Below are 21,134 nucleotides of genomic sequence, written 5' to 3'. Positions count from 1 at the left end.
TATTCTATAGTTTGGCATTTCTATTTTTATACTTATCTTCGAACAATTAAAAAATGCGGGGATTACAAATCTCCTTGCAAGAAGCATATATCGTCGATTGAGTATTGAGATTGAGCATTTCATCTAACAACTCGGCGTTGATTTCAATAGCATAGCTTAGTTTAGTAACTATATCAAAACGTGCAGTTTTTATTTTTTCTTGGTCTTAAACTTTTTATTGAAATATTGAGAATATCGTCACTACGTTGAATACTATTTTCTTTTGATGTTCTTCTTTCGTCACTTTTATTTCGTTTGGGTTTCGTCCTACTTGAAATATTTAAATCGCTAGTATCGAGTGAGCTCTTTGTAACCGAGGCTTTTGAATTAACTTTTGAGTTTTTGCTACCTTCGTTTGTTTTACTCTTTTTTGCTTTAGTTGTCGCATCTTCACATTCATAATATTTTTTTGTAGGCCTTCTTATCCTCTTACTTTGTTGAATGTTTGAAACTTCTTGAGTATTCGGATTCTTATTTTTATTACTTGAAGCAATAGTTTTCTTCTTTTCTTTGCCAGGCTTGTCAGGTTCAAACTGACTTAGATTATTAATGTTTTCAATTACAACTTTCGGAATCAGTTTTTTTATAGTTTGTTCTTGGTCATATAGCTGCTCAATTTCGGTGGCAGTATTCAATCTTTTTTTAGAATTGGCGATTTTGTTTTTTAAATCTTGCACAGTTAATATTTTAGCTCTATTTTTACCTACTTGGTGGGTTGTATTTAAAGTTGATAAGGTGACATCTTTCAAGTTATCTGTAAGAGACAGCCTTCGTTATATACACATTATTTAATTATTTTTAAATTTTTTATGAATAAGACTACAAGCCATATTTTTTTTAAATATGCTAGTTTAATAACTGATTTGGATTAATCCCCATCAATATGGAGAAATGAATCCAGCCGTGAACTATTCATAGAGTATATATATAGAGTATATATATTCATAGAGATATTTGATGAAACACTTATTTTACAATGTGAGTCATTTGGAAATAATTTTTTAAATTATAAACGATCTAAATTATTTTTATCAAAGGAAAATATATATTTAACTTAAAATACCAATTCTGAGTAAATAAATAATTTTAATGCATGCCTAAGTGCTAAAACCGGATAACCGAATGGATACTCGGCTGATAGACTACTTTTTAATTAATATTTTTGGTCAAGCAATGCCTTTTGTAGTAGTGCCTTAGAGCAGTGTTGGCCTAGTGGCTTCAGCGTGCGACTCTCATCCCTGAGGTCGTAGGTTCGATCCCCGGCTGTGCACCAATGGATTTTCTTTCTACGTGCGCATTTAACATTAGCTCGAACGGTGAAGGAAAACATCGCGAAGAAACCGGCTTGCCTTAGACCCAAAGGCTATTATAAATATTATTTCATTTCGCCACGCCGATCCACTAGTACATGTTATAGAAATGTGGTCTCTCTGTGGTTGCTCTTAAAATTGTTAACTTAAAGTTACCTTTATTCCGAGTGGGTCGTGATATTTTCCAGATAGGTATATTTTCAGATTCCATTTCACTTTCTATATCAGTTTCCCAGAAGGTTTTCATATAATTTGATCCTGAAATTTGAAATTATACAAAAATTTAGAGCTGAAACACTACCTGGCAAACTGTGTTTGATAATGTCTAGGCAAAGTATCAAATTACAGTTAAGTTTACATCATTAGAGCAAAATTTTCATTCTTAGATAGTGGCAGAATAATTATATTCCTCAATCTGGTTCGTGAGTCACCCAAAACAAAAATAATTTAATTATCATACAGGCAGAAAGTCTGTTAATCAATTGAAAACTCTTTCATTTCTTTAGCCTGACAAAATAAAAATCATGAATTGTTATTATGTAATAAGTTTTTTTTTTTGATAGTTAAGACAATGGTAAATTACTATAAATATCTTTAATTGGAGAATAAAAACACCTCCATTAATATGATATAAATAAAATAAGTTTATTTTAAGCATAAAGCAGTACTTACTTTGAAACACAGTCTTAGAAGATCCTGAATTCTGGGGAAGAACATTCTGTCTTGTGACTCTACAATGTTTTGCTTTCGATGAGCTCACCAATTTAGTATTTTTATCCATGTCAATGTTGGTTTGTTCAAAAACTGTGCCATTGAGTGTTTCATCAGTGAATGTACCACTAACATCACTATCATATTTGTCATCTGGGACAGTATTTGTTTTACTAGATGTTGCATATATTTGTTCAGCAGGTACTATTTTGTGAATTAAATCCAAAACATTGTCTTCCTCGTCAGATACATTTCTATTTAGACAAGACTGTGTTGTTACTAATTTTCTAGTTTTATTCCGTTCTTTATTGTCAACTTTAGTTTGGGGACTTGCTCCAGCAGTATCAGATAATGCTTTAGAGTTTAAAAAATCTACTTTTTGTGTGAATAACTTTCGCTTTGAAAAACTAGATTTCATAGACACTTCAGCTAATTTTGATTCCTCACTTTCATTTTGTATATCTTCATTTATGTTATTAAACAGTTTTGAAGGTGGTACTGCCTTAGAAATAAGAATTTCTTTTGCATTACTATTGTCTTTAAGTTTAGGTACTAAAGGTTTTTTAAATGTATCTTTTAAATAAATTAGTTCAGAATTTGTAACATTACTTGCAAGTTTTATTCTCTTTGCATTGTTACTGAATTGATGATCAAAAGATCGTTTCCTATTTTCACTGTCAGAAAATATATCTTCATTTTCACTGCTAAGACTTTCTTGACTTACTACTAATCTTGGTATATCATTAGAATTATTTTCACTTTTTGTGGTATTCTTGAACCTTTGAGAGGGAAACATATATTCACTTGGAAAATAATCCTTTAAAGTTCGCCCTTCATTGCATGTTTGAGTGGAGTCTGGCTTGGCTACTTCAGAAAACTTGTTGGACGCTTTTTGCTTAATTGAAAATACATTTTTTTTAAGAGCAATAGTATGGTTTGTGTATTTATCTTCATTATTGATTGAATTCATCAGTAAAGATTTGTCTACTTGACTCATATGTGGTCTTGTAAGAACTGTCATATTTTTATGTAACCCGTGTTCATCATCTTCATTGCTGCTTATAGGCGATTCACTACTATCTCTATCTGAACATTTTAAACTTCTAATGCGTTTTAGCATATTACTTCTGTTACTTTTCAATACCATAGATTTATGTCTATTTTTTTCATACCTTCTTCTAAGTTTAAGTTTTAATTTACGGCAAACTATTTCTTTAATAACCTGTAATTCATGCGTATTAAAAGATTCAAACTTAAGAGCATTTGTTATGTCAATAACACTTCTTGTTGAATCTGAAATAAAAAAAATATTTCTTAAATAGTAGGTGCCTGGTATTTAAACAATTAATTAATCACATTTTAAAAGTGTAAAATTATGTTATGTTTTACTAACCCACACTACGGATTGACATTGGAGATCTACTCCTGCCATTAATAACAGATCTATGAGAACTCGCATATTGTCCAGGATGAAACCTAGGAGGTCCAAAATCACTTCTTAAAGAAAATGGAGATATTGCTCGTTCACGATACATGCTCCGGACATCGTGTTGTGGAAGATCCAGCTTGTAGGGATTGGAATTGATGTCAACATTGTTCATTGACATATTTTTTGAGTGTCTGCTAAATCCACCTACAGATATTTCCTAAAATGTAATAATAGTATATGTTTACAAAACAAACTACAAAATATTATATTTGGTTCAAATTAAAGCACTATGCTAAGAAGTAATAATTTTACTACTGCAAAAATAAGAAATGCTCTACAAACCCCAATTCCAGTACGAAATGTCACCATATTCTCTTCTTCAATGTCGGACATATTGTAGCATTTATCACAATTCACAATATTTTGATTTTTCAGTTAGCGTGGATTTTGTTTTAACGTTTATTTTACAAATTTGAAATTCCAAAATACAAACTGTCAGACGTCAAGTCTTATGGCACTGCTTTTAAGCACCATGCTCTCTGTTAGACTAGGTACATAAATTACTATAACTGAAGGGTGACCAACTCCGAAAAATATTTTAGGAATACAGGTAGAAAGTCTTACTGTTCCCTAAAACGGTATTATAAGGGTAGTAATTACTTAACCACATTGATGAATCGACGTTTTACCACTACCAGTGTAAAGGTACTTTATCTAATGATTTTTTGTAATGAAGTTTTCTATAACAGTCATAAATGTTGTATGGAATTTTAATCACATATTCACGTTAAAGGCAATCTAAGTAATACGTATTATAAGTAAAACTAGAACGTTAAAAATGTATAGTACAATAGGCTTTTATTGTTTTCACAACGTAAATTCTTCTTATTAAAATATGTAAACATGGTATGGAGCTAAATTTTATCTACCTTACTATTAAGCAACATATTGATTATTATACAAAAAAAATTATATGTTCTGCAGCAGAATTGTTTAATTTCAATTTGATTCTATGTTTGCATTTACTTCAAAGGTAGGAGATTTTGAGTCCAGTGATTGTCTGAAGAGTTGTGAATGTTGCCAGGATACATCCCCTTGTCCGCCACTAAGGTGTGCTGTTATTATAACCTTTTTAAATTGGTTGCTCAATTTTGAAGTTGTTTCTGAAAAATAACTTATTATAATATTATTAATAAAAAACTGTAATAAGAGTCTACAAGCTTTGCCTATAAGGTAAAAAATGACTATTCATAAAGCTACAATTTATTGAATAATACACTTAAGAAAGAACTTAAAACTTATACTAAAAATATTACAACATATAACAGAAATGCCAGTTGCATATAAAAATTAGACAAAATAATAACCATTGAAATCAACAACGGTTGGATTGTTGTCATCAAATTGCACCTGCCATTCGATGTTGCCATTTTCGAAAATAGCGGAAATGACTCGGACAGTAAGTGACGTAAATATTAAACCATCTTTAACGGATAATTTCCAAGATACCGTTCCAGACATTTCTCCTTCTGAAAACAAAATGGAGTATTTAACCAAATGTAAAATACCATTTCCGATTATTTATAATTGGCTATAGACTTTACAAATTGTTAAGGATATTATTTAAATTAAATGTTCATAATTTCAAGAATCGGCTAAAACGCTTTTCTAGGCAAGACCAGTCCCTATGACGGACCATGCTTGTAAAAAGTAAGCAATCGTTAAGTTTTACATGTTTCAATCAGTATTATTTCGATCAAAAAGTCTTCAACAAAATTAAACTCCAAAACAGTATTAGCATTAGTCAGGAGAAACTTATTTACAAGAATTCTACGTCATCGTCGATTAAGTGATCCTTTTGTCACGTGACTGACAGATAAAAGGTTTTTAATTATGGATTTTTTGATAAAATAATGATAATTTATAAATAAAATATAACCTTCTCTCGCTATATACACTTGCCGCCAATCTTTTTCCACATTTCTGAAAACATGTTCTCCTTCATACACCCCTGAGGCCCATCCATCTAACGTTGTTAGCTCTTTTCCAGACCTACTAATCTGGTACTTATCCGGGCTACAGTAATATTGTATACTGACTTCCCCTGGCTCGTCAAATTCAAAGCCATGCCCAAATTGGGAACCTATTTCACCGCGTTGGGTTTTCCATTCTTTAGAGCCGGATATTCGTCCTCGGGATTCGTAATCACTTGGTTTTCTAAAAAAGTTATTAGTATCATTCAATAAACATTTTCGTAGACTACAAGCATGGGTCGAACGAAAAACAATAATTTCAAGATATTATTTTAAGGTAACTTGTTTTCACTATCCTTAAATTCATTTTTTTTAAAAAGGCATACAATCACAACATCATTATTTGTTTTTTTTTCCTTATAACTTCGGTGATAATTTGATTTAAACTGAAATCACACGAAATGTAGTTTTTACACTTAACAATTTTATTCTTATTTGTACATGCTTTATATAAAACTTCTTTACTTAATGTAAACTTTTACTATAATTATTTTTTCTACTATTATTACATTCTCTTTCATTTTTGCGTCTCAGGCGCAAACTAACTGTTGTGGTCTCTGGCAGAATGATCAGCACTGTGGAACACGTCTGCTCCACAGCATAATGCCGAGCCGAACATACACACATACGTTACACTTAAAATGTATCTTGTTCCTTAACTTTTATTTAACATTCTTTTTTTAATTATATTATTTTGTGTTTCTGTGTGTGTTTCGTTAGTAATAAATGTAATGTCTATGTCTATGAATAAAAAAAAAAAAGTAATTTTATCACCTCTCCAACATCATCTGTGCAAGTTCATGTATAGTACGAGCGGTTAGCCACTTCCGCCTTGCAGGTGAAACCTGAGCTAGTCTATGTTCACGTAGAGTAAGCAACGTTGATATTAATTCTTGTTCTGTGCATTGATTTCGACGCAAAAGAACCTTTAACATACAATAGATGTTTTTTTTTTAATTATGGGCTTATTTGAATGACCTTTAAACGAATTATTGACGTTTTAGTGTACCATAAAAAGATGTAACAATTTTTTATTTTTTTAGTTTCCCATACCTCCTTATGTTTAGTTGTATAACGCCAAGTGACGTCCTGGACATCGTTACAGGAAACGGCTATAACATAAGTGAGCTTTTTGCCCCACCCATGGTCATACATCAGCGGAGTGTCCAATGCGCCCTCGCAAGGATCAACATGCAACCAGTTGTTTGAAACAAAATCATATACCTTAAAAGTAAAAAAGTATCCAACTCATACAATGTAGTCAGATAGTATTTTCAAAGGGTTTAAGTGGGAGCGAAGAAGGAAAGTTTCTCTAGTAATATTCATAGGTATAAAGATTTATATCATAAAATTAATTACAATAATAGACTTAGCAACGTTGAAAAACGACTTTCTTTTCAATTCTTACAATTATTTTTTTACAAAGAATATTCGATATTTAACATACCTCACACCAGACGTGATCAGTAGAATCATAGATATAGCGTGTGTCATAACCAAGTGCTCGGCAAAACATAGCAAAACAATTCGCCCATTCGCCGCACCTACCGCGGCGCGTACGCATTAACGCGCGTATATCATTATATCGCGGAAATTTTGTATAATTTCCACAATGCGCGCAACTGTAAACCTAAAATATTATACATACTTTGAATAACTCCGCGGCTTAGTGATTAACAAACATAGGAGTATAATTATCTTTTAATAAATAATTGTTTCATGTCGGTATGAAGTAATCTTATTTATTGAAAAATATTTTCAATAAAATTAGCACTATGTTTAAAAGTGAGACCTTTTTTTTTACCTCAGCATTGCATGTCTCTGTCGCAGTTCTCAAAGTAGTGCTGTGATAAAATTTTGTAGGTCCTCCACATGTCTCACATTGTGGTGCATCGACCCATGAAAAGTATTTGTGTTTGAACCATCCCATTAGCTCCATTAACAAAGCGATGTCATATGATAAATCTTCTTCTTTGGTATCACCTGCAATTTATCTACTAATAGGGTTACCTGTACATAAATACTACTTGAACCTTTTGGTTCAATTTCAGACAAACTATAATTGTTTCAAACAAAAGTTATCATATAAAGAGATGCAGAATGATGGGTCTCATACTTGCTTAGTAGTAGGACACCTCACCTTTTTGGAGTTTACTCCTTAAGAAACGATTTGAGTTATAAGGCCCGGTACGGAAATTTTATGAGGAGTAAAATCAAGTGTAACACGAAAAGTTGAGGCGTTACGTAGAAAGAGACAAACATATATATCTGTAGGATTGAACGTGTAAAAGAATGATTCCATCTCATTCTCTCTCTAAAATAATTTTAATTATGTTAATTTTTATTTTTATTTTGTAGTGTAACGATGTGTAAATAAATAAATAAATAAAATTGGATTTGTATAAATTGAACACAATTATTATTGTTATTATTATTATTTATATTGTTTTTTAACATACTTTATGTAATACGCTTTATTGAAGTAATATAAATAATCTGAATAATTACAGATATATGTTTGTTTCTCTTATCATTTTAGCAGATGCATTCATTTACCCTTTTTTTCTATTCGATATATATCATAATTATCGTTCGTAAGAAGTAAACTCCAATCGTGCGTCGTAGCTGACACACACACACATTTTTTTACAGGCAAATAGATATTATTTTCCTGTAAAAAAGGTGAGGAAGTAGGACCCTCAGCTTTCAAACCTGTTTTCCTTAAAATGGAAAATATTATCACATTTTGTTCTGTACTTCCAAGTTTAAGGTTTTCATGTATGTTTGTTATATTGTAATACTATGTTTTATATGTAACAATATATGTAGTATATATTTAGTGGCCTAGTGGTCACCAGGTAAATTTTTAAGAGATATTTAAATGTCTAATTTAAAAAATTTAAAAACCTGTCTTAATTTTTTTCTGAACTTCTCTCATTCTTTTCAATGCTCTTAATTTTAATGTAATCATTGGTATCTCATTCCTTGCAGCTTGTTGTAATTCTTCATCCTCATAGTCCAAAACCCTATTGAATAATATCTGTATTGTTAGTAATAGATTATTGGTTGTCATCTGTAAGTAACACTTTTGTTATAGTTTTCGCCCACATCGAACCAGTAAGAAACCTCAAGTTATTTAATGTCCCCAGTCATGAATAATTTGTTAAGTTTAACTATATGAGTATATATTTATTTTATTCTAATAGGTAGTACACACTCATGAAATAACTATTTTTTAATAAAAAAGGAATTCACATTTTTCCTCATTATAAATACAGTAGAACCCCTATTTCTCTTACCACAGACTAGACATCAGTCTATTTTTGATAAGTTGTGTTCACATTTTTTGCTTTTTATATATTTACAAAACAACACAATAATTTTTATAACCATGGGTCTGAAGATGATGTCTATTGAACTAAAGAATGAAATCCGAAACAACTAGTGTTGTTTGGGGTGCTGCTGGAATGGAATAATGGTATTTCAATTAATTTCAATAGGTAAAATTGCATTGAGATACAAGAAATTTGACATACAAGCAAGCATTACGGAACAAATTAAACTTGTATGTTGAGGTACCACTGCATTCATAGCATGTGAAAAATATTTTATATAGGACATCTACGCTTAGCAAGCTAATATGAAAGACATTAATGAAATTTAATTCAAAGTATATACCAGAACATTAATAGGTGTCAATTTATATTTTTTTATAGGAACTTTTTCAATTTTTGATAAAGTTTTTGAGTCAGTACACAAACTCAGTTTTCTTTCAATTGCTGACTTAGCTATCCTCAGTTTATCAATGGCTTTATCTATAGGGTAGATAAATTTATTTTGTTCCTGTAATTGAGAAAACCATATAAGTCAATCTATTAAAATATCCATAACACTCTTTCAAATTGGCTTTTAATAGTAATAACAAATAAAAAATTAAGAAAAAGATCGGTACATTTACTTGATTATTTTATAAAACTTACCCATCGGAAACCAATATATAAAAGATAATCGTATAACTCTTCAATGACACGAATATTTTCTACTTCTGATTGTATATGCCTACTGTTATAAGGATCATCTAAAATATGATTAATATTTTGAAGTAGTTCGTATAAGATTTTTCGAAATTTATTGACATCTTTAACACTTTGCTCTACAACTGCTAAACGTGCCATATCTTCCATTTTTATTAATTATTGCTGCCCCTTAATTACGGAATGTTTTTTTTAAGTTAAGTAAATAGTTTTAAAATTCAGTCCTGAACTCAGGTTGTTTTTAATGTTTAAGTGTTAACACAATTTTGACGATATCATCGCTCTGCAATCCCATCCCACAGACCAAATAGCTCTACCAAAGACTACAATATACATTTCATTGAGAGAACTAATGAATTTAAATCTATTTATTTATTAAAGTTTACCACATCATACATAGCACTAAATCTACGGCATTATTTACAAAATTTTCCATCTAAAATGTATGACAATTGTAGTAAATATAAGTGATACAAAAAAAACTATTCTCATAGACAGGTAAACTTTTTATATGAAGTATAGCTTGTGGGAAGAATTTTAAAAAGGAATTCGGAAAGAAAACAACTAAGTACATACAATATTTAATTTTGATTATTATAAAACTATTTGACACATAGCACAACAAACAACAAGAACTTGAATTAAAAATGCGAAAGAAAACAAATAAAACGAAAAACTCATGCTTGTAAATAAACTCTCACGCAGCTATTTGCATTGTAAGTGTGCACATAATACACAAACAAAGTTTTAAACGTTTTATATACCATATTATAATTACTGCATTATTGTTGTATGAAGTTTGATATCGATCACACCCAACGTTATACAACGTCAAGAAACAGGAAATATACTAATATAATATTAGGATTCGCAACCATTGGTGCCCTGGGGGGCAAGTCAGAGCACAGACTAGAAACACTAATAATAATATTAGAGGATCTTAAAGGTCTTCTTTGTTGAAAACTTTAGTTTTTTTTTAGTTTTAAATTATACATATATTATAACCATCTAATTTTAATTTCCTGTAATAAAACTAACAAGTGACCTTTAGAAGAAGTTCAGAAATCATTTTGTTTAAGATTAAGGTAACCATGGTAACATTTTCAGTTTAAAATATTAGTGATAAAGCCTGTTATAGCTACGATATAATTGATAAACATGAAAAAACACAAATTTACTGAAAACTTTCTTACTAATGAAGGTAGGTATTAAGTAGTAACATATATACATATGTCTAGTCATGGTGTAAAAATACATAATTTTTGAGTTCCAGTGTTTTATTGCAACTAATATCGGGTTTTAGTATACTTTTCGAACGATTCAATATCACTTTTTTTCTAATTTTAATTTCTATTAAAAAAAGTTTTAGATTGTAATCGGGGTTCCCGTAATTGGCTTTTGCATACACGGTATGTCAGAGGAGAATACGATAAATGCTTGGAACTGGCTGACCACTTGCAAAAATATGCATTTAATTCACATAGATTTGCACATTATGTAAAGGTAAATCTTCTAAATAGTTTAACCATTACTAAATATTTGTCAACCATTCTTGCTGAATAGCAGATAATTACTGTATTATTATTATAATATATGAATGCACCATATATATATATATATTTATAATATTAACAATTCTATTTAATTATCTATGGTATTTATATTTTGTGTCTAGATAATTTCTTACTTTTCACGCCTTTGTCGCCTTTCTCGTGTCAAAATCAGACTTTTTCTAGAAATACATTCAAGCACGTACTTTTTTCTGATTAAAATGCACATACTGTAACAAGTAGGTATATATTTCATTTATACGAGAGATCGCTATTTAAAACCGATACGAACAGACAGAAATGTGACATGCCCCACTGTGACCTTTTGAGACGTCAGTTATTTGATTAAGGCATTTTTTATGGCAGGCTTTAATATTTTCCCAAACGGGCCGACTTCAAGAAGCTCTGGATAAATTTCACACTTCTATAAAGATACAACCTCAAGACCTTGAAGCTTTAAAAGAAGTTGGGAACTGTCTGTAAGTAAAATAAATAAGAAATGGTTGTGTGTAAAGTCGGTTAACGGACGTTAATTTTACGTGATAACGTCATAAGAAAACATTGATGAAAAATTGCATACTTTATGAATTGAATTGAATGATTATCTCTAAATTATCGTAATTTTGTAGAATTTTTTTAATAATCAAAAAGCAAATATATGAGATGATATCGCAATCAAATTCTTAAAATGCAAGAATTTATTACCTTAAATACTGCAATTATTGTAGGTATGTACAAAAAATAAAACCGATTTTAAAACAAATGGTGGCATCCACCAGTATAATACTCGAAACAGAACTAATTTAAGCGTACGACCAACCAGGCTCCAGAACATAAACCACTCCTTATATGGAAATTGTATTTGTTTTTACAAAATAATCCCAAGCGAAATTAGAGAATTATCACTAAATAAATTCAAAGCCCTCGTTAAATGTATATTAATCAATAAAGCTTCTTATAAATTTGACGAATCATAACATGATCGTGAAAGTGTGACGTGTCGATCGCGTGATTGGTAAATCAGTAGATGCTTGTCCCGCGCTGCGCAAACTTTCCCCCACTACCTTGTTTAATGCCCAAGAAGTTTGCCGGTATCTGTACATGTAAATTTGCAATTAATGAAAAAAACACTTCACTTCCGACCGCCGACCCGTGCGGACGTCTGTTCAGTGCTCTCTCCGTGTGAGTCATCAGTGCTCTAGTGCTCTCTCGCTCGCTCGCGTGTGAGTCATCGCCGCTTGCCGCTGTACAGTGCGCACGCGCTGTCCGACCGCTGCCTTGCTGCCTGCTGCCCTCTCATTGGTCAGTCCGATCGCTGCCTTGCTGCCTGCCGCCCTCTCATTGGTCGCTTCGCGTCCTCGGTGTTTGGACATCGGGTTAAAGGCTGCAATCGCATCGCATCGCGACCCGATACCCGCTCTCGCTCGCGCTCGCGCTCACCACTCCCTGAAGTGGGAAGCGTCAGCGTTGAGGAGACGGGTCAAAATTCACGCCCCTCTTCGGTCATGTCGACCCAATCCACCCCGGCGGTAGCGGCCGACGAAGCCGCAATAAACTCATCTTCCGAGAGCGACGGCTTTCAAACCGTCGGTCGGAAGAAGAAAAAGCTTTCGGCCAACGGCGGTCCTCCCGCTAAAAGGCCCACCCAAGCCACGATCCCTCCGAAGAGGGATCTTAGTTCCCTCTTATCGGGAAAACCTGCGTCCCCCGCCCCGCGGACCGCATTAAAACCCCCCCGCCCGTATACGTTAGGGACAAGGGCGCCTGGTCGGCCCTATCAAAAATTCTCGACACAAAGTCGATAAATTACAAGGCCCGAACGCTAAGGGATAACCTTTGCGTTCAGGTCTTTTCATCCGACCACCATCGATTTTCATCGTTCAAAACAAAACCCTAATGGGTTAGCCCTCAATAGGCTTATAGACGTGCTCAATTTCAACGTCATTGCCCCCATACAACCGACTCGCCGTGGCATAACAGGCAACGGCCTTCTCTCAACGGACGTCATAGACGTAGCGGTTCTACGTAACGTGGCGCTACAGCCGCGAAGCGTAGAGACGTTACACGAGTTAGACTCGGATCACTTCCCGGTTCACTTTGAATTCGGCCCTCCTAACACTCGAGAGAAGAGGTTCAAGTCCATTGTCGACTGGCAGAAGTTAGACGAGGCCCTCAAGCCCGCCGACACCTCTGCCCTCCCAAATGTCCCCGACAATTTAGTCTCGTCCGCTCACGCGTTAGACGCGATCTCCTCGGTCACTAATCACATTCAGACCAAGGTCGCCGAGTCGTCCCGGAAGGTCCCAGATGAGTTCGCTCAACGTTGGGAGCTTCCCCCGGACGCGAGGCGTCTATTGACCGAGAAGAACGCGGCGACTCGCGCCTTCGCCAGAGCACCGACCGACGAAAACCGCAGAGCACTCGGCGCTGCGAGGCGCGGAGAGAGCGAGCGGGAAATTAGAAACGAACGCTGGGACCGTCTTACCAGCGAATTGTCACCTTCGCACACGGCCGATGGTCTCTCGCGCGTTCCCTTAAAACCGACACGGTGGCGTCCATGCCCCCTCTCAAGCGTCCAAATCTGCCTGACGCATTCGACGACGACGAAAAAGCCGAGTGCTTAGCCGTCAACCTAGTGGAGCAGTGCACCCCGTATCTCGATCATAGCGACCCGGCGCACGTCGAACACGTGAACCGCGAGGTCGAACGCATCGTAGCACTGCCCCTCCCTCCCGAGCCGCTCCCTCCTACGTCGATCGCCGAGGTCAAAACTCTAATAAAGAGTTCACTGCCTCGTAAATCTCCAGGTCTCGACGCCAGGTCCTCCGGTGTCCATTCCGTCCATGTACATGTCCATTTTCAATTGCCTCCTTGAAAATTGCACCTTCCCGGCGCAGTGGAAAGAGGCCATTGTCATTGGTATTCACAAACCAGGCAAACCCCGTAACAACCCCACCAGTTACCGCCCTATCAGCCTTCTCAATACGCTTAGCAAGCTTTACGAGAAGGTACTTAAAAAGCGCCTCCTAGACTTTGCCCTAGATAAGGGGCTCATTCCCGATCAGCAGTTTGGCTTCAGGCCGGCCCACTCGTGCGTTCATCAAGTCCATCGAATCACGGAGCACATCCTCTCCGGGATGAATAGCTCCCTGAAACTGAGAGCCACGGGTGCGCTCTTCTTCGACATAGCGAAAGCTTTCGACAAGGTCTGGCACAACGGTTTGGTTTACAAGCTCTACCACCTTAATGTGCCACTAAGACTCGTGCGTATCGTACACGACTTCTTGTCCCACCGCTCAATGCGCTATCGCGTAGAAGGAACCTTCACCGAGGAAGGCGAGGACCTTTACTTCGCACTTCGCTCACTCCAGTGAGCTTCCGTCCTGCCCTTCAGGCGATTGACCGCCCCGCGACGGCCCAAGCCGAGGTTCGAGTCTCACAGGAGACGCCCTTGCGCTAGCCGCGGGACAAAGCGCCATTCTGGCCGAGCTACGCTCGCCAAAGCAGCCCGAGCTGAGCTGTAAAGGCCCTTAAGGCCAACAGCGATATTCCATTCAAAAAAAAAAATTGCAATTAATTTAACTTCTTTTCTGGCGTTCATAAGTGTACTTGTTTACCTATATGAATAAAGTTATTTTGAGTTTGAGTTTGATTTGAATTCGATGAAACGAAAAAGAGACAGCCGCATAAATTCTAATAGTTTTTACTTTAAATTAGTGTAATAAGAAGTTTTTCACTTCAAAAAGTTTTTATAATTATGTGATATGCAAATAAAATCGATCAATTTCATCTAATTCTATAATTGAATTAAATTCATCTCTTATGTATGTTTTTTTTTAATTCAGAAAATGATCAAATACTCACTAATTTAAAGTTACACAGTAAAACGCTTTCTATATCATTTCTCCCACGTTAAATCTTATGAATTTATCTGTCTGTCTCTTTTCACTGTCGCTTTTATGTTTCATCGACTTTCAAACTTTAATTATTTTAGTTTTTATAAAAAGTAAAGTTTGATATTAAACTTAAAAATAAAAATAAAAAATATTTTTAAAGAAACCTCTAATACTACATTTAGATGGTAAAAAGTTGAATTATATTTTAGGTTCGTTTGGGTTTAAGTTGATTGGTCCTTATTTGGTTAAAATAAAACTTCCTAATAATTCGTTGAGAAGAGGTGAAGATGGAATGTGGAATGTGTTTAATTTTTAAAAACTGTAGATCTATATACAAAAGTTATCCTACACTGGCCACTAGTGGTAACATGTGGTACCAAGATGCGAAGGGTGCGTAGACGATAAAATCGAGGCGCGGCAAAAAGTTGACCTTTTCTGCGCGCAACCGTCGAAGCGTACGAACGTGTTCTTCTGAGAACAGTTCGATATGGTCTTCGGAGGTTAAGATCGAGTTGGAGTGACCGTGTTGTTGGCGGCGTAGAGTTGAAATGGCAGTGGTTTTTCGCGTGAGCCTTTTGTCTTTGGTAGCACGGAGATATTGGCTCCTGTGTCGACCAAAAATGTAAGTTTCGTTACCCTGTCGGTAACGAAAAGGCGGTGTGATGATTCGGTAACGCCGGTTCCCGCCGCGGCCAGCGTTACTTTTAGTTTTCCGACTGGTTTATGGGCTTGAAACATGGGCATGGTGGTGTGCATTTCTTCGCGTCCATACCATAGCGATGATGGTAATAGCAGTACGGCATTGGAGATTTTTTCCGGCTTCGATCTTCCATCTGTGACTCTCGTCGGTTTTCGTTGCGCTTTGTTGATGCGTTCCGCGAGCGTGATTGTGAATGTGAATGGTGGCGAAAACGACTGTTGCGGTAGTTGTCGCGAGGTTGTGCTCGTAGCTCAGCGACTTCCAAAAACAACCTTCTTATTTCACAGATAAGGGTGTCGATGGTTGGTTGTTCTGGAGTTGGTGGCGATGCTACAGGTACGTAAGGCGTTGCGACGGCAGCGATGTGTTGCGACGGCGTGTGGACTTCCATCATCTTGCCCACGAGCAAGGTCAGGTCGTCAAGCGTCGTTTTGATTTTAAACGCTTCGCTGACGGCTAGCACGGAACGAATGTGTGGCGGCAGATGCTCGAGCCACATCATTTTGATGGTGCTCTCGGGAAATTTGACCTTATTAAGCTGCTTCATTTGCCTCATCAGCTGACTGGGTTTCTGGTCTCCAAGCTCAACTTGCGACAGTAGCTTCTTCGTTTGTGCGCTGTTAGATTCTTCGTATAGTGATATTAAACGGTCTTTAATGGCGTTGTAGTAATCTGCTTCCGGCGGCGAGCAAATGAGATCAGCGATGTTTTGGATATCTTGCTTTTCAAGCTGTGCGATGAGCATCTGGGCGAGTTGGGCCTGGCTTCGTTTTAGATCGGCGGTTGCTGCTTCGAAACTGCAGAACCAGAGGAGCGGCTGGTCGCGCCAGAATGGTGGCACACGGAGCGACAGTGAAATACCGGAGACTTCTTGGCTCGACGGTTGTGATGAAACTTGACGCTCTGCACCGGAATTTTCTGTGTTCGTCATCTTCAATTTTCTTGGTGTTCTTCTCGGGGTCACTACTTTAGGTTCGTTTGGGTTTAAGTTGATTGGTCCTTATTTGGTTAAAATAAAACTTCCTAATAATTCGTTGAGAAGAGGTGAAGATGTAATGTGGAATGTGTTTAATCTTTAAATACTGTAGATTTATATACAAAAGTTATCCTACACTGGCTACTACTGGTAACATGTGGTACCAAGATGCGAAGGGTGCGTAGACGATAAAATCGAGGCGCGGCAAAAAGTTGACCTTTTCTGCGCGCAACCGTCGAAGCGTACGAACGTGTTCTTCTCAGAACAGTTCGATATCGTGGTCTTACGATAACGCAATTAACTGTTCTTTTCAGAACAAATTATTGTTTCATGACGATAACGTTTACAACTGTCCTTGTCAGGACACATCACTGTTTCATTACGACACGTACTAATCACCTACAATATATTATTAATTATAAAACTTTTCAATCATTGTTTTTATCTACATTAATAATTGATATTAAAATTAAAATTACATTTGTCTCATTATCTTGAAACCAAAGTTTTTGAAGCTTTCACTTCAACCGCATGTGAATTGCACACATATTTTTTTAAAATTATATACCTACAAAAGACTTGATTATTTAGCTTCCTCCTAAATACCTACGTTTCAGAAATAAGTGTGAAATATTTTGTTGCAGTTATCGACAAGGACGCTACCAGCTTGCTCGTGATGCATTCTTGGAAGCTGATAAATTATCAAAACATCCAGACCCCGAAATTTATTCTGGTTTAGGTAATAATATTCTTTTCTTAAATTTTGCACGCAGCTTAGTTTAATGGCGTACCCGAATGTCGTTTTGTCTATTTTGATTATTTTGTATTGTTTTTCCATATCTGATCCATTTTACGTGTCTTATAAAGTATTAACAAAAAATATACACACGCGAGTTATGTAACCTTATGTGTAAAAGCTATGTTAACAAAAGACAATACTATGTTTTTTCCTTTTCAATATTCGCACCATGCCCGTGGTGTCAAGAAGTTAAATCGATATTCATGTGTTGGTGGAGCCTTTGTTCGTGGGCTCCAGCATTTTTTCTTCGTCGGTCGTCATTGCGAATGTACCTGGGAGTATGACTATTCCCCTGAGGACTTTGTTTTGAAATCGTAAAGTAGCTCTTACTGGTACATCCCCAGCTGGCAATCATAAGTTGATACAAGCATCCGGACTTTATCGATTCATAATTTATTTTGAACTGATAACGTCAAATGCCTTCCGAGCAACTATGTAGTACAATTTACTGTAACGTAGATCCAACTCTTCGCGCTTCTTTTTAACATGTACCTTCCATCTAGTTTAGTACCCACCGTCATACCTTGGTCCTTAGCTGAATTTGGGAACTGCACTATGACGTTATTAATATACACTGGGTAAATTGTATATGATTCTAAACATCCATAAATTATAAGGAGCACTAAAATAAGTAAACGTCACTTATGTTCGTAGCGTAACACTTAGCTTCCACAACTTCCTTCAAGAAAAGAGCGTACCAATTCTTAAAAGGCCAGAGCGTCCATGGGCGGCGGTATCACTTAACATCAGGTGAGCCTCTTGCCCGTTTGCCCCCTGTTATATAAAGAAAAACCACTTGTTTCATTTTTTAAACATTCCTCTAACAACCACCACCGAACTTAACTCGCAATTATAGTTTTTTTATCCCTATTACATCAGAAATCGAAGATCGACGAAATCTGAAAATGTGGGGACTTTTATTACTCTTTATGAATAGGTACTAATTATTTATCTAAATCGCACAAATAATATTTTACAGCGATGTGTGCAGAAAATCTCGACGACGTAAGTCATGGTATAGAATGGGCGAAGGCCTCTGTGCAGGCTGGAGGGGGAGAACGAGCTGGTGCTCTTCTGGCTAAGCTGCTTAAAGAAAATGGCGATGAAGATGATGCGTTAACTGTCTACGATGACGTATTAGCGTAAGATCATGAAAAAGTTAAATACGACGAGACAGTTTCGTCTTGTTTAGGCTATTTTTTATTTAACAATTACCCACTTAATCTTTGTCCTCCAATTATATATTTGATTTTTTATATTAAGATTTTAAAATTAGAACATGAAGGGAACTATTAGTGAATAGTTACGGGACGTCTTCTGTGATTCACTTAGGTTTTATCAGTGAATTTATGTTTTTATCTATTTTTCTTGAACAATTTAATCTGTAAATCTTTCATTTAAAATGTTGTATTTGTATTTTTTTTAATAAAAGTTATAGTTGATTACCTTTACGTTTCTATTAGGTGACCAATAAACAAATGAACTATTTTCCACGTCTATCTTGAAGGTTAAACGCATGCGGAGCTGATACGCTCGCTGCAGCTGGAGCATTGCGACTCCGTTGTGGGGATCCACGACGAGCGTTTCAATTACTTGGTGAAGCACTATCTCAACAGCCAACGCAGCACGCAGCCGCTCTTGCATTGGCTGCTATGATGTTGCAACATAGGGATGTCGATGCGTCCTTAGCAAGATTAAAAGCTGCCCTAACTGCTCATCCTACATGTGTGGCAGCTCACACCGATCTGGGACTAGCATTGTTGTCCAAAAAGAAATATATTGCGGTTTGTGTATATGTTTGAATTAAATAAAGACGTTTCTGTGCTGTCAGGGAAGAATGGTATTCAAACCGTACGGTTGGCGCGTTTTGTCTGATTGTGATTAGTCAAACGGATAGTCAGCGCAGCGCGTCTTTAATTCCTCTCATGTTTTACTTCCCATATAATAACTTTATTTAATTGATAATTGTACCTAATATACTAATTCCAGGCATTAACGTGCCTTCAACGGGCAGTTTGGGCAGCTCCGCTTAGTGCTCGAGCTGCTCACGATCTTGGACTAGTGCTTCTGATATGCAAGCGACCAGCGTCGGCATTTAATAGACTTGCTGCCGCTGCTGCTTTTCAACCATCACAACCATACACTGTAATCAATATTATTAATTAGTTTTAATAAGCCTCGAAATTATTTTACCTTTAAGACGTTTTACTTTCGTCGAAAAATATTTCCTTTATTGTATATATTTCTGCACTAACAAATTCTTGGAGATCTTGGAGACTATATTGTGTTATCGTAGTCGTGTAATCTGATTTTGCTTGAATATTTTACCACAATAGTGTTAATTGGTGAAGTTCAAATAATAATAATAAAATAATGTTTATAGGTTCTCCTTATTGCTATAACGTTAGAGCGTCTTGGAGATCCAAGAGCAGATGCTGCCTATTCCAAAGCAGTATCCCTTGACCCTGAAGATGCCCTCATTAGGATAAATTACGCTGCAAGACACGCTCGGGCGGGTCGATGTACTGAAGCTGCCCAAGAAGCAGTTTTAACGGCTCAATTATTAAGACGAGAAAATAATCTACAGGTATGAAAAATGCCGTCCCATAGAACGTGATGTAGGCATATTTCTGCATCATTTCATGTGCAATTTTTACATATTTTCCTCCGGAAATACCTAGAACTGTGAGAAACTTCACCTGCGTTAACTACTAAGTCTCTGAGTTGAATCGAAATCATCATATCATAGTTCGTTCAGCTCAGGTATATACTGTCACAGCGATACTTGCGTTGTTACAAACTTTAGAATAATTATTATAAGTAATCTTTCAGCTACACATATTAAATATACATATTAAAAAAGAAAACACTTAGACAATATACAAAGTCAAACCAGATCACATTGTTTAATAAAATATACGAAACAGAAAACATATGTAAACTAAGAACATAATTGATAAAAAAAAGAAAACTGAAAATAAACTTTAAATAAATTGGTACTACTGCCAAATAAAGTCAATCCGCTAAAATAATTCCTCACGCCCCTTTGGTAACATCTTCATAAATTGTATTGTAGTTAGCTAAAACCCGAAACGCCAATTCGCCAAGAATTACCCAGATATAATTCGTGTTCGAACGAGGCACATGGAACAATTGTGAATATCTTGTCGCATACGGACGAATTCTTAAAGAAATAAATGATAGGAAATAGGGAGTATCTATCAGCCCATTAAGAATAGCGTGCAAAAATAATAAATTTTTGTGTGTAAATTCGAAAATATTTGATTCTTTAATATCCTTTAGCAAAGGGTTAAATTTCATTACCATGTAAAAACTAATAAAAGACGCTGTATACCGAGGCACCGGCCTCAGCTCATAAGCTTAGATTTTTTTTTTAGTTGGCAGCATCCTTAGCTCTCCTGATGTCACTGCTTCGGGAAGCAGGAGTTGAGCTTTCCACGGACGCTATCGAAAACACACCAAACTCCAATACACCTACCACCCGCCATCCAGATAACGAAGATTTCGCGGCTGATGAAGTTTAAGCAAAGCACAACAAAAAATGTAAAATAAAGAAATGTAAATGTCCTTTTTCGTTTTAAAATGAGTTAAAATATAAATTTTATAGTAAAAAGTAATCGAATTTTATTTTTATGG

At 35.7% G+C, this 21,134-nt stretch overlaps 3 protein-coding genes and 1 long non-coding RNA gene across 5 annotated transcripts; 1 reads left to right on the top strand and 3 right to left on the bottom strand.

The window, feature by feature from the left end:
- LOC123713617 lies at positions 1-4,119 on the bottom strand. The gene is made up of 5 exons (XM_045667369.1): positions 3,832-4,119; positions 3,454-3,706; positions 2,022-3,353; positions 1,506-1,607; positions 1-793 (listed from the first exon to the last, which is right to left on the bottom strand). The coding sequence occupies exons 1-5, from the start codon at positions 3,880-3,882 to the stop codon at positions 174-176; spliced, it is 2,358 nt and encodes a 785-aa protein (XP_045523325.1). The 5' UTR covers positions 3,883-4,119; the 3' UTR covers positions 1-173.
- Positions 4,120-4,348: 229 nt separating this feature from the next.
- Positions 4,349-9,841, bottom strand: LOC123713582 (peptide-N(4)-(N-acetyl-beta-glucosaminyl)asparagine amidase). 2 transcript variants are annotated; one of them, XM_045667312.1, is made up of 10 exons: positions 9,503-9,841; positions 9,201-9,365; positions 8,430-8,595; positions 7,327-7,505; positions 6,970-7,152; positions 6,576-6,746; positions 6,297-6,448; positions 5,429-5,706; positions 4,857-5,018; positions 4,349-4,652 (listed from the first exon to the last, which is right to left on the bottom strand). In XM_045667312.1, exons 1-10 carry the CDS (start codon positions 9,704-9,706, stop codon positions 4,489-4,491), a joined length of 1,824 nt encoding a protein of 607 aa, XP_045523268.1. In that variant the 5' UTR covers positions 9,707-9,841; the 3' UTR covers positions 4,349-4,488. The 2 variants fall into 2 exon arrangements, with proteins under 2 accessions (XP_045523268.1, XP_045523269.1); XM_045667313.1 differs by having other exon boundaries at positions 4,499-4,663.
- An 808-nt stretch (positions 9,842-10,649) lies between these two features.
- On the top strand, positions 10,650-21,022 carry LOC123713679 (Bardet-Biedl syndrome 4 protein-like). Its single transcript, XM_045667482.1, has 9 exons — positions 10,650-10,757; positions 10,920-11,059; positions 11,473-11,585; positions 17,323-17,417; positions 18,457-18,619; positions 18,985-19,261; positions 19,467-19,622; positions 19,861-20,064; positions 20,876-21,022. The coding sequence occupies exons 1-9, from the start codon at positions 10,715-10,717 to the stop codon at positions 21,020-21,022; spliced, it is 1,338 nt and encodes a 445-aa protein (XP_045523438.1). The 5' UTR covers positions 10,650-10,714.
- LOC123713680 lies at positions 19,263-20,928 on the bottom strand. The gene is made up of 2 exons (XR_006754226.1): positions 20,802-20,928; positions 19,263-19,620 (listed from the first exon to the last, which is right to left on the bottom strand). It is a non-coding gene; the product is annotated as an uncharacterized LOC123713680 (long non-coding RNA).
- Positions 21,023-21,134: the final 112 nt, after the last annotated feature.

This window comes from Pieris brassicae, chromosome 8, assembly GCF_905147105.1.
Source record: "Pieris brassicae chromosome 8, ilPieBrab1.1, whole genome shotgun sequence".
Lineage (NCBI taxonomy): Eukaryota > Metazoa > Arthropoda > Insecta > Lepidoptera > Pieridae > Pieris > Pieris brassicae.
This window is presented reverse-complemented; position numbering and strand designations above follow the sequence as displayed.